Source organism: Podarcis erhardii (genome assembly GCF_964252035.2).
Source record: "Podarcis erhardii genome assembly, chromosome: Z".
NCBI lineage: Eukaryota > Metazoa > Chordata > Lepidosauria > Squamata > Lacertidae > Podarcis > Podarcis erhardii.
Window position 1 is genome coordinate 46,860,354 of NC_138504.1, and position 19,050 is coordinate 46,879,403.

General features: G+C 48.4%; 1 protein-coding gene across 1 annotated transcript in view; it reads right to left on the reverse strand.

The window, feature by feature from the left end:
• The window catches only part of MEGF9 (multiple EGF like domains 9), a 96,401-nt gene extending 79,414 nt beyond the window's left edge, over nt 1-16,987 (reverse strand). The window contains exon 1 of the mRNA XM_081847600.1: nt 15,797-16,987. Coding sequence (XP_081703726.1) covers nt 15,797-16,547 — 751 coding nt within the window. The 5' untranslated portion in view covers nt 16,548-16,987. The remainder of the gene's footprint in view (nt 1-15,796) is intronic.
• Between the last annotated feature and the right edge of the window lie 2,063 nt (nt 16,988-19,050).

Sequence of the window (19,050 nt, forward strand, 5' to 3'; positions counted from 1 at the left end):
TTCCTCCTGCATCCAAATCTTTTACATCTCCGTTATATCCAAAATTCAGCATTAAACTGCAAGTGTTATTCCAACCCTACTAATGATTTCAGCAGTTCACAATGGTTTTTAAGATAAATTATGTGTTTTCTAGGAAAGATGTAATTTTCCCCCCAAGCTGGTATTAAAATCTGAGCATCACCTCTACAGGTGTTTTGCAGGAGGGTTGTCATTCTGGATAATGTGGTCAGCAGTATGAAGTCTTGGCTATTTGGGGCACACTTGGGAGATTCCCACCATCCAAATATGCTTTGGACTTAGTGCGAGGGAGTGGGGAGAAATTTATCATAAAACGATGCATTTTTATATGTTATTTTCACAAATATATACATTTTAACAAACATTTCACCTCAGTGTATGTATGCATGTTTGTAAACATTAGTCCATCTTGTTCAATACTGCACACTCTGACTGGCAGCAGCTCTCTCAGTTTCTCACATTTTTATCTGTTGCTGTGAGGATAAAACTGGTTCTCCTTATACATGCCCTAATTAAATTAATAGATATGATGCCAGCAGCCCTGGAAACAGCAATAATGAAGGTGAGAGAGATTAATTATCTAATAAATAAATACTTCACTTGCAAAATACTGGATTTTGTGTGTGTGTGTGTGTGTGTGTGTTCTAGATTGTGATTTGCTGCAAGCTGCCTTGAAGCACTGTATATAAACACTTTAAACAAATAAAAACAAATGATTTTGGGGGGGGGGAGCCAGCTCCATTTTCTCTAAACAACAGGGTATAAATCAGGAGTGGGAAGTCTCAAGCCCAGGGGCAAATAGTGGGGGGATGGGCACCAAGTCTATCTGGCCCTCAGGACTCTCCCACCTTCATGTAATACCCTCCCTGAGTGTTTGTGTCTGCCTTGAGCTCTGATCCTGCCTCTTCCTTGCCTGGGTGAAAGATGGTGTGTGTGTGTGTGTGTGTGTGTGTGTGTGTGTGTGTGTGTGTGTGTAGAAACTAGCTAACTATGCAAAAGCAAAATGTAAACTTGTTGCTCTTTCACTTCTGGCCAGCCCACCACTTGCATGCAGCCCCTGGAAGGTCTCCCAGAAAAACATTCCCCACCTCTGCTATTCAATAAGGGTGCTCACCATTTCCCTCTCCAACTAAGAAGCAGCCATATATGATGAGTGTGGCAGAGTTAGAAACTCAGGTATATAACCCAGTCATCAAATGGCTCCTTAAACCTAGGCTGCAGTCATCACCATGGAAAGTCTAGGTGATGTCCCCACCCCCTGTGGGATTCTAATTCATATTTCCATTGCTATACCACTTTATATTTTACAGACCAAATCTCGAGGCGGTTTACATTAAAACATTCAATAAAACAATCCAGAAAAATAATTCAAGCTTCAAGGAATATATTTCAGATCCTTCTCTAGGATACATATAAAAAACGCTGTGAAAATCCTTTTTAAAAAAGTTCTGGGGAAAAAAATATATTGAATTTCCCATAGCTCACCATCGCCATCTACTGTCACATTTGTACACTGCACTTTACAACACACTTAGAATGTTTTATTTGCAGCTATATAGCTGAGTCCTAGTGACATTCTGCTTTCCCCAGTCGCCAGCCTGGCATTCAGAGACCTCCACGTGGTCGTAATCGTACCTGCACCAGGCGCAAAACATGCCTGGTGCCAGGGTAATTTTGAACACTGGTACTTGGGACTCTTGGCGAGAGTCCTGTGATTCTGACCACCCCCTGTGCAGGGACAACCAGAGCCCACACCTTTTATATCAAAACCAAACTGGTTGCATTCCACACCAGGCAGCTTTCACAAGAGGAAACGGGATGGTTGGCATTCAATGAAGGCGGATCACTCCATGTAGAAAAAACCCTCCAGGTCTGCCCAGAAGGCAAGTGAGAGAAGGACTAAACGTGTCATGGGTCAAATTCCTTGACGGTCAGGTTTGGGACAAAGCAGGCCTTACCATGAGGAAGAATGAAGCCTCAGGGAGCGGCTTCGGGGGGCAGGGGGCAGCGACAAGGGAGTGTTAGAGCAACGGCAAGATGTCAGAGGACAGAGCTGTATCTGCCCTGCTAGCTGCTCATCACCCGCTAAGGCAGGGGTTAGCAAACTTACCACGCCTCAGGCCGGTGTCTCCAGCACCGATCGCACGGCAGGCCTAAGGGCAGTGGAGCGTGTGCCCATACATGCACGCACACGCTATTTCTGGCACACTTCCAGGTCGAAGGAGCACCGGAAATAACTTGTGCGCATGTGCACAGGCCTCCTCCGACCCAGATGCGCACCCGAAATAACTCTTGTGCATGTGCACAACGCTTGCGCATGAGCACAAGCTATTTCCGGTGCTCCTCCGACCCGGAACTGGGCAGTCATGCAGCGCAGCGCGGTAAGAGCGGGCGGTGGGGGTCGCCGCGGGCCGGATAAACGAGTCCCTCGGGCTTTATCCGGCCCGCAGGCCTTAGTTTGGGAGCCCCTGCACTAAGCTATCCTGCTGCCCTTGCGGTGAAGGACACGGTCTCATGGTGGAAGTAAGATTCACCTGCCAGCATGGCCTGGTTCTCTGTGTGACCCAGAGGAAGGTGCCTTAGGCTGAGCCAGGCCATTGGTCTATCCAACTCAAGGCAGTCTACACCGACAGCAGCAGCTCTCTGGGGCTTCTGGCAGAGGCTGGTCGGCTTGCGAGGCAAGTCCTCTACCCCACCACCTGGTGATCTCTTAGACACCAAGCCTAGTGCCTGAGGCTGGTGAGAACTAGCAACCTGACTCACTGTGGTGGTTAACAAACAAACAAACAAGCTGTCAATTCACTGGCCTTTAATTTGTTGTCTGATGTGCAACAACCCACCCTTCCTAACAATGTGGCTGGACCCCAACAATCCTTGCAGATTAAGCTGCATGCACAGCACCTTGTATGAAGTGTGTGTGTGTGTGTGTGTGTGAAGGGACCCTAGGGGTCATCCAGTCTAACCCAGAAAGCATCCATGACAGATGGGGGGGGGAGGATGTTCTCCTCCATTAAATGTGCTGGCAGTGAAGTTTAATGGATGGGCAGGAAGACGCTTTGCCCACTAGGTCAGCAGTTCGCTAGGCAAAGCACCTGCCCCCCCCCCCACTATTAAATTTGCCTGCAGCAAATGGAAGGAGCTGTAATTGTGGAAGGGTAGAAAGAAGTGGGGTGACTGCGGGGGGGGGGATGAAAGATGCTGCCAAGGGCGGCTGTGTGTGGAAGGAATGGCAGGAGGATGTCTGGAGGGATGTCAGGAGCTTGGGGGGGGGGGAGGTTGCCCAGGCCAGAAGGAGCTGTGTGGGTTTGGGGTGAGGTGGGAAGGTGGCAAGAGGGGTAGGTGGGGTTGGCAGAGAGGGCAAAGAGCCCTGTGTGTCTCTGTGTATTTAATGGAAGAATGAAGAACTTTAGACATATCACATAATAAAATAAAATAATTTGAAACAAAATAAAATAATTTGAAATTCAAAAATCTGGAGAGAAATTCAGAGAACCGCAAAATCACCCCTAATCTCAGCAGTGGTGCAGTCGCCTCCACTCCTCTTGGGCTGGGCTAAAATTTCAGAAGCTGACCACCTGGACCATTTAAGAAGTGTTCTCTCACACCCTTAAGTCATCACTGGTGCCTTGGGGAGGCAGCAAAGCTAAGAGAGATCAACCAGCATTAATCATTATAATTTGCATTTCTAAACTTCAAAGACCTTCACAAGCTTTGACAGAGAATCCTCTTAACCAGGTGGGAGTTGTGAGGATGAGGTGATGTGAACAGGAAGAAAAGTACCTTGGCCAAGGCCAATGAGACAGTCAGTGGCGTCATGGAAAGGGAAACATTTCTAAGGTTTCAAAGAGGCAATATCTTGCATATAAACTGCATGCAGCTTCAAAGGAGACTATCAGGATCATGTCAGCCTTGTTTGGGTTTGCATAAAGGATGGGAAACCTTTCCTCAGCCAAGGGCCCCGATCCTTCCAGTGGTCGTCAGGGCCATAGGCAAGGCCCTCACATTATACTTTTGTGCACTGTTTTTTCCACAATCCCACATCCCCCCTGCCCCCCGACAAAGGGTAACTGAATTCAAGGACACATCCCAGCCAGGCCAAAACACAAGAGGAAGGAGGAAAGCGGGGTGGTAAAGAGAGCATCAGTGGGCTGTGACCTGACTGAGGGTCAGAGAGAGGGGCCCTGAGGTTCCCCATGATTTACACACTAGCATGCTTGAGCCATTTGTAAAAATAACACCGTATTTTTCGCTCTATTAGACGCACCGGACGATTGGACGCACCTAGTTTTTAGAGGAGGAAAACAAGAAATAAGAAAGGAACGCAAAGCATCCTGAGCTAAGAGGGAGGGCTCCTCCCTCTTCGCTCAGGAGGCTTTGAGGGGCTACCCCTGAAGCCAGGAGAGCAAGCGGGATCGGTGCGCACCGATCCCTCTTACCCTCCTGGCTTCAGCGAAAGCAAGTCTATTGGCTTTCCTCCCGCAAGAGCCGCGCGCTTCAAAGTGTTGGTGCTGACCTTTAAAGCCCTAAACGGCCTTGGTCCTGTATACCTAAAGGAGCGTCTCTATCCCCATTGTCCAGCCCAGACACTGAGGTCCAGCGCTGAGGGCCTTCTGGCGGTTCCCTCGCTGCGAGAAGCCAAGTTACAGGGAACCAGGCAGAGGGCCTTCTCGGTAGTGGCACCCACTCTGTGGAACACCCTCCCTGCAGATGTCAAGGCAATAAACAACTATTTTACTTTTAAAAGATAAATGAAGGCAGCCTTGTTTAGGGAAGTTTTTAATGTCTGATGCTGTACAGTGGTACTTCGGGTTAAGTACTTAATTCGTTCGGTGCGCACTGATCCCGCTTGCCCTCCTGGCTTCAGTGAAAGCAAGCCTATTGGCTTTCCTCCCACAAGAGCCGCACGCTCTTTAAAGGGAGCGCAGCTCTTGGGGGCTTTTCTGGGAGGTGGGGAAAGGGACAGAGCCGTGTGATCCACGCGGCTCTTTAAATGGAGCGCTGAGCAGAGCCTCCCACCTTCATTTGCTCCATAAGACACACACACATTTCCCCTGACTTTTTAGGAGGAGAAAAGTACATCTTATAGAGCGAAAAATACAGTAATAATATAATAATAATAATTTATTATTTATACTCCGCCCATCTGGCTGGGTTTACCAGCCACTCTGGGCAGCTTCCAACTGAATACTAAAAACAATACAGTGGTACCTCGAGTTACATACGCTTCAGGTAAATAATTTTCACAAAAGTTATGCTGACAAATAATTTTATTTCAAGGCTTGAACCGTATCTGCATATAAAGACAAAATAGAAAATATCGATATACAATAGTGCTTGTTAAAAATACATAGGGAAAAGGATTATTTTAAGTACCATATTTTTCGCCCTATAGGGCGCACCGGCCCACCACCAGCCTCAAAGAGCAGACTCTCCTGGCTTCAGCGAAAGCAACGCGAAGCCTCCGAAGCGCAGGCTTCGGAGGCTTCGCGTTGCTATCGCTGAAGCCAAGGAGCCTGCATTCGCCCCATAGGATGCACACACATTTCCCCTTCATTTTTGGAGGGGAAAAAGTGTGTCCTATAGGGCGAAAAATACGGTACAGTGGTGCCTCGCAAGACAAAATTAATCCGTTCCGCGAGTCTCTTCGTCTAGCGGTTTTTTCGTCTTGCGAAGCAAGCCCATTGACGGTTTAGCGGATTAGCGCTATTAGCGGCTTAGCGGCTTTTAGCGGCTTTTAGCAGCTTATCGGCTTATCGGATCAGCTGATAAGCGGCTTAGCGGCTTAGAAAAAGGGGGGGGGAACCCGCAGGAACTCGCAAGACATTTTCGTCTTACGAAGCAAGCCCATAGGGAAATTTGTTTTGCGAAGCGCCTCCAAAACGGAAAACCCTTTCGTCTAGCGGGTTTTCCGTCTTGCGAGGCATTCGTATTGCGGGGCACCACTGTATTTACATTTTAAAATGCTTTCCTAGCTTTCTTTTCTGCAAATTCTTGAATTCTTGCGTTCGCCCCAGTGCATCTCCTGCGATTGTGAATATGCTGACCGAGGCCCCCTCTGGAATTGGAGGCCCGGGCCAAGTGGCCCATATCCCCCACCCCCTGGTCTGGGCCTGTGCCTGGGGCAACTGGGAGTCCAAGTTGGAAGCAAGTTGGAAAAGGCTATCAGAGAGTGTCCCTGTGCTTCCGAAGTCACCCTAGAAACTCAGAAAGTCTTTGCATTTCTCCAGGCACACGGGCTCCATGGTAGAGCACCTGAGAGGCTGGCCGGCCATCTGTCATGGATGATTTTGTTGAGATTCCTAGATTGCAAGGGGTTGTACTCGGTGGCCCTGGGGGTCCCCTTCAAACTCTACAGCTCAGTCCCCAGCATCTCCAGATGCAGCTGGGAATGTTGCCAGTATGAAATCCCAAAGAGTGACTGCTAGATGGATGGACGGGTGGATGGTATAAGGCAACTTCCTATGTTCCTAAGGATGGAGGAGACTTCTTGATTCTGTGTCCTGGGCAGAGCAAAAGATACACTTTTTACCTAGCTATTGGTGAACGTTTTGGTAGATTCCTGCTCTTTGCCAGCTTATGGAACGCTCCTCCCTGATGCCTTCACCTAGCCTCTTTTTCTTGCTATCATTTAAGTAACAGGTGATGTGTTTTCTCATGCTCTTAATGCTATCTGAAACCCTTTGTGGGTTTCAGTTGCCGTTTTGATGAAAGGCAGGTTATAAATCTCAGGAACAACCAAGATCAATGAAAGAAAATGCTTCTGCTGCTGAGACATCCTCACTGGTGGCAGCAGAGACAATTTTAAAGTGTAGCAGGGAGCTTCCTGACACATTACAAAGTTATTTCCTTAAATATGTTTCAAAATGCTTTTGCAATGGAAATCAGGTGGTGAAAAATACTGACATAAGTGCAGCTCACTGCAAGGTGTACATATATGCGCATTTTGTGGGGTTTTTTTTCATTCTCTATGTATGTTTTCTGGGAACTGCAAGGTCGGTCAAGTGGCTTATTGAACCATAATATCAAGTGTGAATGCACTGATGTGTGTTATATATGACAAAGTGTGTGTGTGTGTGTGTGTGTGGCTGTTCCCATATTACATTCAACAAGTATACTGTACTATCTGTATACATGAATCGTTAAGCTGCATACTGAAATACTTCTCCTGTAATGTTCAGTGAGCGTGGGAAATGGTTGCACAGCTCAACTATTATGTACAGGCCATGCAAACACTTGTACAAATTGTACCCGTGTACAATGTAACATGTGAACAAGCCTTAAACGTTACTGCTTTGCATGGCAAAGGAATGCCTTTTGACCTAGGGCAACCTTCCACAATATGATGCCTCTCCGTATCTTATCAGATTCCAACTTCCATCAGCCATGGCATGTCCAAAAGTCAGGGATAATGGGAATAAAAACCATTTGGAGGGCATCAGGTTGGGGAAAGCTGAGTGAAGTTGTATGAGGAGCTGCCTTACGCCGAGCCATGACCATTGGTCCTTCTAGCAACATACTCTTCACCTCTGGCAGGGCCTCAGGTCCTAAATTTGCTACCAGAGACCCTATTTATTCTGGTGAGCCCTTTATTGCTCCAAAAGAAAGTCCAGACATGTTCTAAGCTAAAGGGAAGAGGGTTCTTGTTCCTAAGTCCTGCTTGGGAATCCGGCTGGCCACTGTGAGAACGGGCTGCTGGACTAGATGGGCCTTTGGCCTGATCCTGCAGGGCTCTTCTGATGTTCTTATTAGCTATCCCAGAGAGTCCTTCCCAGCCCTTGGCCACTGGCATCCACATACCAGTATGATGCAGGAGACAGCTCCCCACCCCCACCCCCAATTCTGGACAAATCTAAAATTGAGATAAATTCCTGAAGGCCCACGCTTAATCATTTGGTCCCTTGAGGCTTCAAAATAAGCTGCAATCCACATTGTTCTCCCCTTTTTGTGGAGAACTGCAATCTGCTTATGATCCTATAGTATATAACCTGTCATTTCCTAGGCTTCTGATGAAAAGTAAGATGTTTCTCTACCCATACTGCCTTATGTAAGTGGTCCAGGTCTTCCAAAAGAGGCTCAGGGCAGGTGGAGAATATATCCCTTCAAATATTACACAGTATGTGTGTGGAATATATATATAGGGGAGTGGGTGGCGCTGGGGTCTAAACCACTGAGCCTCTTGGGCTTGCTGATCAAAAGGTTGGCAGTTCGAATTTGCATGATGGGGTGAGCTCCCGTTGCTCTGTCCCAGTTTCTGCCAATGTAGCAATTCAAAAGCACACCGGTGCAAGTAGATAAATAGGTACCGCTGCAGCGGGAAGGTAAACAAGTTTCTATGCGCTCTGGTTTCCATTACGGTGTCCCACTGCACCAGAAGTGGTTTAGTCACACGACCCGGAAAGCTGTCTGTGGACAAACGCCGGCTCCCTTGGCCTGAAAATTGAGATGAGCGCTGCACCCCGTAGTCGAATTAGACTGTCTTCTTTATCTTGGATGGCTTTAAAAGTTTGAGAAGCCGCAATGCTGCTACATTGAATTCGTTATTGCACAAAATGCTTGAAATGCATTTCATTTCCATCTTGCATCACGTATTGAGGAAAGCAGCTTCCAAGATCCAATGTTCCTCTTTGGCTGCCCAAACCCTCCACCCTGTCGCATGTTTTTATCTCTATTAAACAGTGATCACCAGTGGTAGGCAGAGTCAGAGCCAATGGCAGGTGGGAAGTTTGCAGCCATGCTCCTCCCTGCTGATTTCTAGGAAGCCAACACTGAGACTGAAGAGGAGGAGAAGATAAGCAGTGCCACCTCCGGGCCTGGGTGTAAGGAAGAGGGCAGGCAGGTTGGGGCTGACTGAGTAGAGGCAGGATTTATGGGGGCACTTGTGGGACTCCAGTTCCTATCAGCCAGGATAGCCAACGGTCAGGGACATGAGAGTTGTAGGCCAGAAACACCTGGAGGGCTGCAGGTTGGAAAAAGCTGGTATTGTATCAGTCAGGCACTCACTGGATAACCACAGGCCAGTCAGCCTCTCTCTGCCTGCAAGGTTGGAGGCAGGATGCCTCTGAATACTAGTTGCCGGAAACTGCAGTGGGAAGAGTGTTGCTTTTGCTCATGCCCAGCTTGCAGGCTTCCCAGAGGAATATGGTCAGTCATGGTGAGAATGGGATGCTGAACTATACAGTGGTACCTCAGGTTAAGAACTTGATTCATTCTGGAGGTCCATTCTTAACCTGAAACTGTTCTTAACCTGAAGCACCACTTTAGCTAATGGGGCCTCCTGCTGCCGCCGCGCTACCACTGTGCGATTTCTGTTCTCATCCTGAGGTAAAATTCTTAACCTGAGGTACTATTTCTGGGTTAGTGGAGTCTGTAACCTGAAGCGTCTGTAACCTGAAGCGCCTGTAACCCGAGGCCCTTCAGCCTGATCCAGAAGGCTCTTTTTATGTTTTCTGGCTAACCTACCTCAAAGGCTAGGATAAAAAGGAATGGGGCAGCCCACGTCTGTTGTCCCGGAGGAAAGGTGCAATAAATATTGTTGTTTGTGTGTTTGTTTGTTTGTTTGTTTGTGTATATTCTATTGTATTTAGTCATCACTTTTTCACTGAAGAGTCTCAAAGCAACTTAAAAAATATGACAAGATAGGTAACATATGAAACAGTCAAAATCTAATTTTGAAGAAAAACCTAAAAATGATCACCCATAAATATGTAAATGGAAAATCCTGCTCACGCCACTGAAAAGAAAAGCAAGTCAAGAGGCTGCAAATATAACTAACTACCTTCCAAATTAAGAGCCAAAGCCTGGGCAAACAAAAATATTCTTTGTGTGGTGTCCACCAATAGACAAAGATGACAGGCATGCTTCTCTGTGGAGAGTATTATACAAACAGGGAGCCACCACTGAAAAGGCCCCACCTTGTGTCACCAACTTCTGCCTCTACTCAGAGACAGCATCCAGAAAAGGGCCTCAACTATTGAACAGGGTGTCCTCATTGCTTCACATGGGGTTTTTAATTTTCACTTGGGAGCAGTTGACACTGCTGCAGCCTTGCCGGTACTAAGGACATGTGGAGGCTATTTTTGGAACTGACTCAGTGGCTCAGAATCCATCTGCAAAGGTTCCTTGGCAACGTAAACTTGGGTGCAGTAGTAATCCAGGCACACCTGGTGCTGTTGTAGCATCACTGAAACTAAGCAGGTATGCACCTGCCCTGGAAAGGCAGACCACTTCCAAGGCCCACATAAGAACAGGATTCAAATTTAATAAATATACCTCTTCCTTTCTCCGCCACACTTAAACCAATAACGTCTCAATACAAGATTTGCAATTATTTGCCCAGCAGTCTCCATGAACATAAGCTGAGCCTGTATGGGGAAGAGGGGGAATCAGTAGCTTGTGGACATGAGTCAGTATCAAAGCACCTGCTGGGTTCCTTGAATTCAAGGGCAAATGGCTTAGCCACAGCCAGTTACTAATTCCCCTTTACGCATACATTTAGAAGGCTATAGAACACAAGCAAGGCAAATGGGTATGGGATGCAAGGCACAGGAAGAGTCTCCAGGATCAGACTAAGGGTCTATCTGAGCCTTCACCAACCTGATGCCCTCCAGATGTTTTGGACTGCAACTCCTATCAGCCAATGGGAATTGTCACCTAAAATATCTGGTGGGCACCAAGTCAGCAAAGTCTGGTCCATCTATTCCATCATCCTATTACCATCAATCAACAGCCAGCTGTCTCTGAGAAAGCCCACAAGCAGAAGAAGAAGGGCACAGCTCTCGCTTGCTCTTCACCTCCAACAGCTGGCACTTGGAGATAGACTGCGTCCAAATCTGGAGGCTTGGCTTTGCCGTTTAAGAACCATCAGCGCTTGATAGACACATCCTATGTAAAGTTGCCTAATCCCCTTGTAAAGACACCTAAGCTAGGGGCTGCCCCCACATCTAGTGATAGCAAGCTCACAAAGATTATTATTATTATTATTAATAATAATAATAATAATAATAATATACTGCCCTATACCCAGCGGTTCACAGAATGAAATCAAAATATAAAACCACAAAATACATAATCAAAATAAAAACAACAACCCAATAACCTCCCCCCCCCCAAAAAAACCACCGCATTTTAAAAGGGCATAGGATGTAAATCAAATCAACCAAAGGCCTGGTTAAAAAGGAACGTTTTTGCCTGGCGCCTAAAGGTGTATAATGAAGGTTCCAGATGAACTTCCCTGGGGAGAACATTCCATAGACAGGGAGCCACTGCAGAAGAGGCCTGTTCTCATGTTGCCGCCCTCTGGATTTCTTGTGAAAGAGGCACACAAAGAAGGGCCTCAGAGGATGATCTTAGGTAGTAGTAGTAATAATAATAATAATAATAATAATAATAATAATTTATTAATATTTATACCCCACCCACCCAGCTGGGTTTCCCCAGCCACTCTGGGCGGCTCCCAACAGATAAAAAACAGAATAAAACATCAAACATTAAAAACTTCCCTAAACAAGGCTGCCTTCAGATGTTCCACAGGGTGGGCGCCACCACCAAGAAGGCCCTCTGCCTGGTTCCCTGTAACCTCATTTCTTCCAGTGAGGGAACTGCCAGAAGGCCCTCGGCGCTGGACCTCAGTGTCCGGGCAGAACGATGGGGGTGGAGACACTCCTTCAAGTATACTGGGCCGAGGCCATTTAGGGCTTTAAAGATCAGCACCAACACATTGAGTTGTGCTCAGAAACGTACTGGGAGCCAATGTAGGTCTTTCAGGACAGGTGTTATATAGTCTCAGCGGCCGCTCCCATTCACCAGTCTAGCTGCCACATTCTGGATTAGTTGTAGTTTCCAGGTCACCTTCAAAGGTAGCCCCACGTAGAGCGCATTGCAGTAGTCCAAGCAGGAGATAACCAGAGCGTGCACCACTCTGGCAAGACAGTCCACGGGCAGGTAGGACAGTCAAGGTCCAAGGCTTTCTTTTCAGTGGGAAGGGGAGATGCAGGGTCTTCTCTCAACCTATTAGTTCATAATAGGTATTGGAAGCATTTCATTTGGGGGTGGGGAGATATTTTCAGCCTGAGGGCCACATTCCCTCTTGGGCAAACTTCCAGAGGCCACATGGCAGCAGTGAGCAGGGCCAGAGGCAGAACGTGGGTGGAGCAATGGACGTGACCCTTTCTTGTGTACAGTTAAGCCGCATCCAGCCATGCACATGTCAGAGGGTCTTTTATTATGTCAAGCATTACTAATGAAAAGATATGATACTGTTATCAATATCATTATCATAACAAAATCAGAGAATGGCAGAACATTTTTTTAAACACACACACACAGAGAAATTATACAGTTCTCCAGCTGCTTCAGTTTCATACAACCCATTGTGCAAATCCTTGTAGCCTAAAACACAAACACATTTCTCTGGTCCTGGAATCCACCTGAGGAAGCATTTCTAGTACAGTATGTTGCTACAGAATTGGGCAATTTGAACTAGAGCTGACTCCTGGCAAAACAAGGTTTTGGTTGCAACCCTTCACCCATTGACCTGGAAGCATCAAGTCCCTATGAACTCAGCACCGCTTGCTTCTGAGTAGGCACATTCAGGATTGTGCCAGAGGCAGATTTAGGGCAGCACAACCGGTTCCCCCACACTGGGCACTGAGTGAATTGAGCAGAACAGGTGAGAAGCAGAAGGTGCTGAATTTTGGCCTCGCAAAAGGTGCATTGGTCCATGTCGCTCAGGATTGCCTACAATCTCTGGCAGCAGCTTTCTAGGGTTTTAGGCAAGAAGCATTCCCAGTCCTACCTGCAAATGACAAAGGCTGCACCTGGGACCTTCTGAGTGGCAAGCAGAAGTCCTACCCCTGAGCTTCAGCCCTTCCCCAACAAGGAAAGTTAGGATTGCTCCATTACTGCAGGGAAGGCAATGTATTTTTATAAGAACATAAGCAGAGCCCTGCTGAATCAGTCCAAGGGTCCACCTAGTCCATTACTCTGTTCACACAGAGGCCAACTCATGCAAACAAGACATGAGTGCAACAGCAACTCTCCCTACCTGTGACTCCCAGAAACTGGTATAAGAGGCACACTGTCTCCGACAGTGGGGGGGTAAAATGTCGCCATCATTATGACTAATGCACTTGTCCCCGGTTACATGTCTCAGAAGAGGTGTTCCCTGCTGTATGACACACACACAAAATTTGGGCAGCAGGCAGAAAGAAGCATCCTATTTCTGCAAAGTAAAACGCAGCTGAATACTACCCAGAGCAAACTCCTTTGTGATTAATGGACCTAACTTAGCCATGTTCATTAATGTCAGTGGGTGTACTCTGAGTAAAGCTTAGTTGACTATCACCCATTGGGAACTGTCTTATACAGAGCTAGATCCATGGTCCACCTAGCTCAGTACCGTCTACACAGACAGGCAGCAGCTGTCCAGGGTTTCAGGTGAGGTTCTCCCTCAGTTGTATCTGGAGGTGCCAGAGACTGAACTGGGAACCTTTCAAATGCAAAGCAGATGCACTACCACTCAGCTTTAAAATGTTGAATACCACCTATTACATGAACACTGTTTTGATTAATCAGGGCCAACTTTTAAGTCACTAAAACAGTTTTTAAGAGGTTGATCTAGCTGATTAAGATTGACTAGGATGCTGGAGGTCTTGTGGGTTTGCTAAATGTTTTAGTTTATTTAAAGTTCAGGCCATCCTTATGTCTCAAGTTAACAATTCATTTAAAAACACCCCACAATATTTGCACTTGTGTTTATGAGTTGTACCTACCCCAGGCCATGGAATGCAACAGAACAGGGAAAACTGCTTTAGTGCAACCTTTATACTAACCTGGTATCCTACAGATGTTTTGGGAGGGAGCTCCAATGGTGGCTGGGGCAGATGGGAACAGCTCTCCAAAACATCTGGAGACCACCAGGCATTAGAAGTAGCCAGAATATGCTGCAAATGGTGCAAATCCTCAAAATATAGACAAGGACAAAGGCCAACATCAAGCAAACACCATCAATATATTACCCACAAAGAAGACATTTCTCTCCATGCCTCTTTTAACCACTTCTCATTTTACTCTCCTTCTTTGCTTTCAGCTGCTACAACTTCTGCTTGTCTTTGCCATTTTGAGCATCCTTAAAAAATCATTCCACAAAATGATCTATTATCTGAGGAACTAGTCCAAAAAAACCAGAAAGCAACTGCCTCCCATAATAGGGGACCAACATTTATCCCTAGCTTAGGACAAGGAGGAGCAGGAGGAGGAGAAAGAGAGATTATACCCCCTCCCCAAAAAGTACTGACAACCAATGGTAGAAACAATAGTAAGAAACACATTGTAGTACATATTAATAGGAGGAGACAACAATTTATTCCCTAGTCTCTACAACAATTAATAAATATTAATAACAGAGGACAGTGGTCTATCCCAAGCCTATTAGTAGAAAGATACATTGAACCCACATTGTTGAAGTACAGTAATAATGACAAATAAGTAATAATAGTAGCATTAATACAAATGCTACTCGTATTAATATTGGAGGCATTAATAATATGGTGCCAACCGTGATGGCATCACAAATGTTAAATCTTGACTCATTAGTCGGGTGCGTGACCCTCCCTCTTCCTGAAATTTTAGTCCACACATAGGAATGTCTTTCAGTGAAGGTCTTGGGGCCTTTGGAAAGCCATCTCCCCTCCTTTTGGTGCCTCTATCCTGCCCTAGCCTTGAGGCTCAGGAGAAGTAACAGCACGACCTCTAAACGAGCATCCACAGAGCAGTCACAGGGAACACAACATAGGCAGAACCCTGCTGGATCAGGCCGAAGGCCTTCCTAACCCAGCATCCTGCTTCCCCAAGAGGACAGGAGAGCAGGAGACCTCTGCTGCTCTTGCCTGGTAATCAGAGGCACCCTGCCTGCCTCGGACAGTGGAGGTAAGACACAGCCCCCACAGTGAGTAGCCACTGAGCGAACAGCTGCAGCTCAGCAAGCCAACATCTGCTTTACCTGCTCAGGTTTAATCCCTGGCACCTCCTCTTAAAACTAGGAATGTCCCCTGCCTGAAATCCTGGACAGCTGCTGCCGTTCAGTACTGACATTACAGAGCTAGATTGTCCAATGGCTTGACTCAATATAAGGCATCTTATGAGGCTCCTAGGATAGTTTTATCCCTCCATGCCCTGTCCCCTCTTTTGAAGCTGCCCGTGGGCCATCGCTACTTCTTGTGGGAGCCAATTCAGTGGTTTAACTGTTGAGAATAAGTCATTGTTTCTGTCTGTACTGAATCTCCCAACATTCAGCTTCCTGTTGGGTTCTAGCATTATGAGAACGTCTTCTCTCCAGCCACTTTCGCCACACCAGCAATAATCTCCTACCCCCCCCACCTCTCACCCTTAGTTAAAAACAAACCCCAAACCTTGCAACCTTCCTACACAGGGGGCTGCTGGAGCTCCTTAATGATTTTCGCTTCCTATTTTACTGCACCGTTTCCAAATCTGCAATAGCAGACTAGGTGCCATTGGGTGCATTTGCCGATGCTGAGTGGGTAAGGTTACCTGGGAACCACATCTACATTGGACCCTTGGACTTCAAGATAAAACTGACTTATGAATGGCACTGACTGTGTTCAAGGAAAACAGACCCATGGACATGAATTGGCCTACGTTAGTCGTGTCCATTCATCCCGACGTGTCTCCTGTGAGTGTAAGTTCTCCGCATACAAAACGCTTTTGTTTTTTGTTTTTAGCATGCGCATGTGTCACCCACAAACGATCTACGTCCACTCACCTATCCCACTATGGGCCACCAGATCTTCTTTCTCTTCCTCCTCGGAAGGCGACGAGGGCTCGGCGGTGGGGACGCTGCTGGACCAGACGCTGAGGGTCGGTTCTTGGGGAGCCGCGGACGCCGAGCCTGGAGGAGGAGCCGGCGGAACCAGCGAGGACGCCGCGTCTACAGCCGAGGCGGCGTTGCCGGGGTTGGGCGCCTCGGAGCCGGGCCCCTCGGAGCTGCCCCCTTGCGCTCCCACAGTAGCGGCAGGCTTGGTTGGGGGGTCATCGGGGGGCGCCAAGGTGGGCTGGATCCCAGTTGCGTTGCCTGCTTCTGCCGCCGCCGCCCAGGAACCAAGATCGTTCCCTTCTTCCTCCTCCTCCTCCTCCTCGCCCCCGTTTTGCTGCGGGGTGGTGGGCGAGGGAGAAAGAGGAGGCGGCGGGGGAAGCAGAAGAGGGGATCGGGGAAGAGGAGTAGGAGCCGGCGAAGGTGAGAGCAGAGACGGCGTTTCGGCTCCCGCACCGGAGCGCACCTCTCCCGCAGGCGATGCCGCTGCTGTGGACCCTCCGTCGGAGCCGGACCCGCCGCCGCCGCCTCCTCCTGCGGCTGCTGCTGGCCCGGCGGTGGCGCTCCGCGGCCCCGAGTCAAGGGCCAGCGCGCACGTGAAGCAGAGCGGCAGGAGCAGCAGCAGCCGGGAGAGCCGGCCGAGGTCGCGGTGGCGGCGCGGCGAGGTCCTCATGGTGATGTTGCCGCGCAGGGTCTCCCGCATCCCTCCATCCGCCTGGCCGGCTAGCCATCCACCCGCGCGCCCATTCAGCCGCGCCAGGAGCCGCTCGCCCGCGCGGCGGCGGTGACAACGGGGATCGGGGGATTGGGGGTCAGCCAGCCATTGACAACCAACAGCCCCCCTGCAGAGACTCTCGCTTCCCAGGAGGCGGCGCCTGCGGCTGCCGGGTGTCTCTTTGCGCTCCTACGCCCGGACTGGCGGTGGCACAGAACCGGCTTGCAGAGAGCAGCTGGGCGGGAGGAGGCACCATGGCATTGTCCCCCCCCCCCGCACCTCCTCCTCCTCCTCCTCCTTCCCGCGTTGTCAAGCAGCCTCACGCCGAGCTCCTTCTCCCCTCCCTCCCTTTTCTGTATATATATTTTTTGTCCCCCACCCCTTTGCTTTTTCTCCCGCGGCCGGATCCGCTCCTTCTCCCTCCTCCTCCTTTCAAATCAGCAACCGCACAAAGTGGAGAGAGAGAGAGAGAGAGAGAGAGAGAGAGAGAGAGAGAGAGAGAGAGAGAGAGAGAACAGGCGTGCGCGGGATCCAATGAGAAGCCATCAGGGCCACGTGACCATGGCGACTCTCCGAGTCTTTGTGCATCGCCCAGCCAATCGGGGAAAGCTCGGGTGCGCAAGCTCTCGTCTCTCCACCCTCCGCGCCTCTCTCGCTCTATGTATATTCTCCAACATGCTTATGTAGAAGTGGCGGAGTTGCCTGCATTGTGCGTCCAGAGTGACAAGTAAAGGGGGAACCTGCAGCAGCAGCAGCAGCAGACAAAGGATTAAGCCTCAGAGCTACTTACCTCAAACCCACCTCCATCCTCGCTCATTGTTGCATTAAGCACTTTAAAGGGTGGTCTCGGGGAGGAGAGATTCTGGGGTGAGGAAGAGCGGGGATCCAACCGGCGGCAAGTGTCCTGGCACAAAGCATCCACAGAGCAGGCCTACCGAAATTAATTTCAACGCGTTTATTTCGGGTAGAGCTCAGCCAGAGAAAACCCGTATGGAGAGCGGTTGCCCTGTCTCAGAATATTTAATAATGTCATTTTATTAGATTGCACCTGCACATGGCCTAACCAAATACTCTGAGCAGGGCTTAGGTGGGAGACAACCTAAGCATAGCTGTCAACGTTTTCCCCTTTTTAAGGGGAATAGGATTCCTCGCAAGAAAAGAGAAAAGCTGACAGCTATGAACCTAAGACTTTCAATGTTGTGAAGGCAAGCATCCATCAAGCTTTGATTCCTGCCCACTGTGGAGAAGGCACCTATTTCGCAATCCTCTTGCTTTCTGTAAGCCTTTGAAGCTCAGAGTTGCACTGTTAGGGGACAGATAGCCATTCTAATTGTAATTCTGTCTTCTTTAAAGAATGTTGAGGTTCAGCAGGTGTAAGCACCCGCGACGAGGGTCTCTGGTGCAGATTTAGGTATGTGCCAATACATTCATGAAATCTTTGGTGCTGATGTAAGAAGAATTTAGGAGTTGACTGGCCAGCTGGCCAGTGAACATTGCCAGTGTGCCCAAAAGTATTCAGAGTGCTCCTACCAAACGGACAGCAAATGCAGAACAGTGACTCATTCAGGAACACACAGGGCAGGCTCCTCACAGAATGGGCCAGAGAAAGGAAAGACTAATCATAAGGGTTGTGTTAAGATCCTATTTAATATAACACAGGGGTCACTAAATGGGGGGGGGGCATGGGAAGCAGATCCGCTGACCAAGCCACACAATAGTGGCCTTTGTGGCAAGAGAGAGTCACCCTCCTGATATTGGCGACACTGTTGCTTACCTGGAAGGGATGGGAAGGCATAGAGAATGGGGCTGCACACCTGCAATCATAGAATCATAGAGTTGGAAGAGACCACAAGGGCCATCGAGTCCAACCCCCTGCCAAGCAGGAAACACCATCAGAGCACTCCTGACATATGGTTGTCAAGCCTCTGCTTAAAGACCTCCAAAGAAGGAGACTCCACCACACTCCTTGGCAGCAAATTCCACTGTCGAACAGCTCTTACTGTCAGGAAGTTCTTCCTAATGTTTAGGTGGAATCTTCTTTCTTGTAGTTTGGAACCATTGCTCCGTGTCCGCTTCTCTGGAGCAGCAGAAAACAACCTTTCTCCCTCCTCTATGTGACATCCTTTTATATATTTGAACATGGCTATCATATCACCCCTTAACCTCCTCTTCTCCAGGCTAAACATGCCCAGCTCCCTTAGCCGTTCCTCATAAGGCATCGTTTCCAGGCCTTTGACCATTTTGGATGCCCTCCTCTGGACACGTTCCAGTTTGTCAGTGTCCTTCTTGAACTGTGGTGCCCAGAACTGGACACAGTACTCCAGGTGAGGTCTGACCAGAGCAGAAGACAGTGGCACTATTACTTCCCTTGATCTAGATGCTATACTCCTATTGATGCAGCCCAGAATTGCATTGGCTTTTTTAGCTGCCGCGTCACACTGTAGGCTCATGTCAAGTTTGTGGTCAACCAAGACTCCTAGATCCTTTTCAC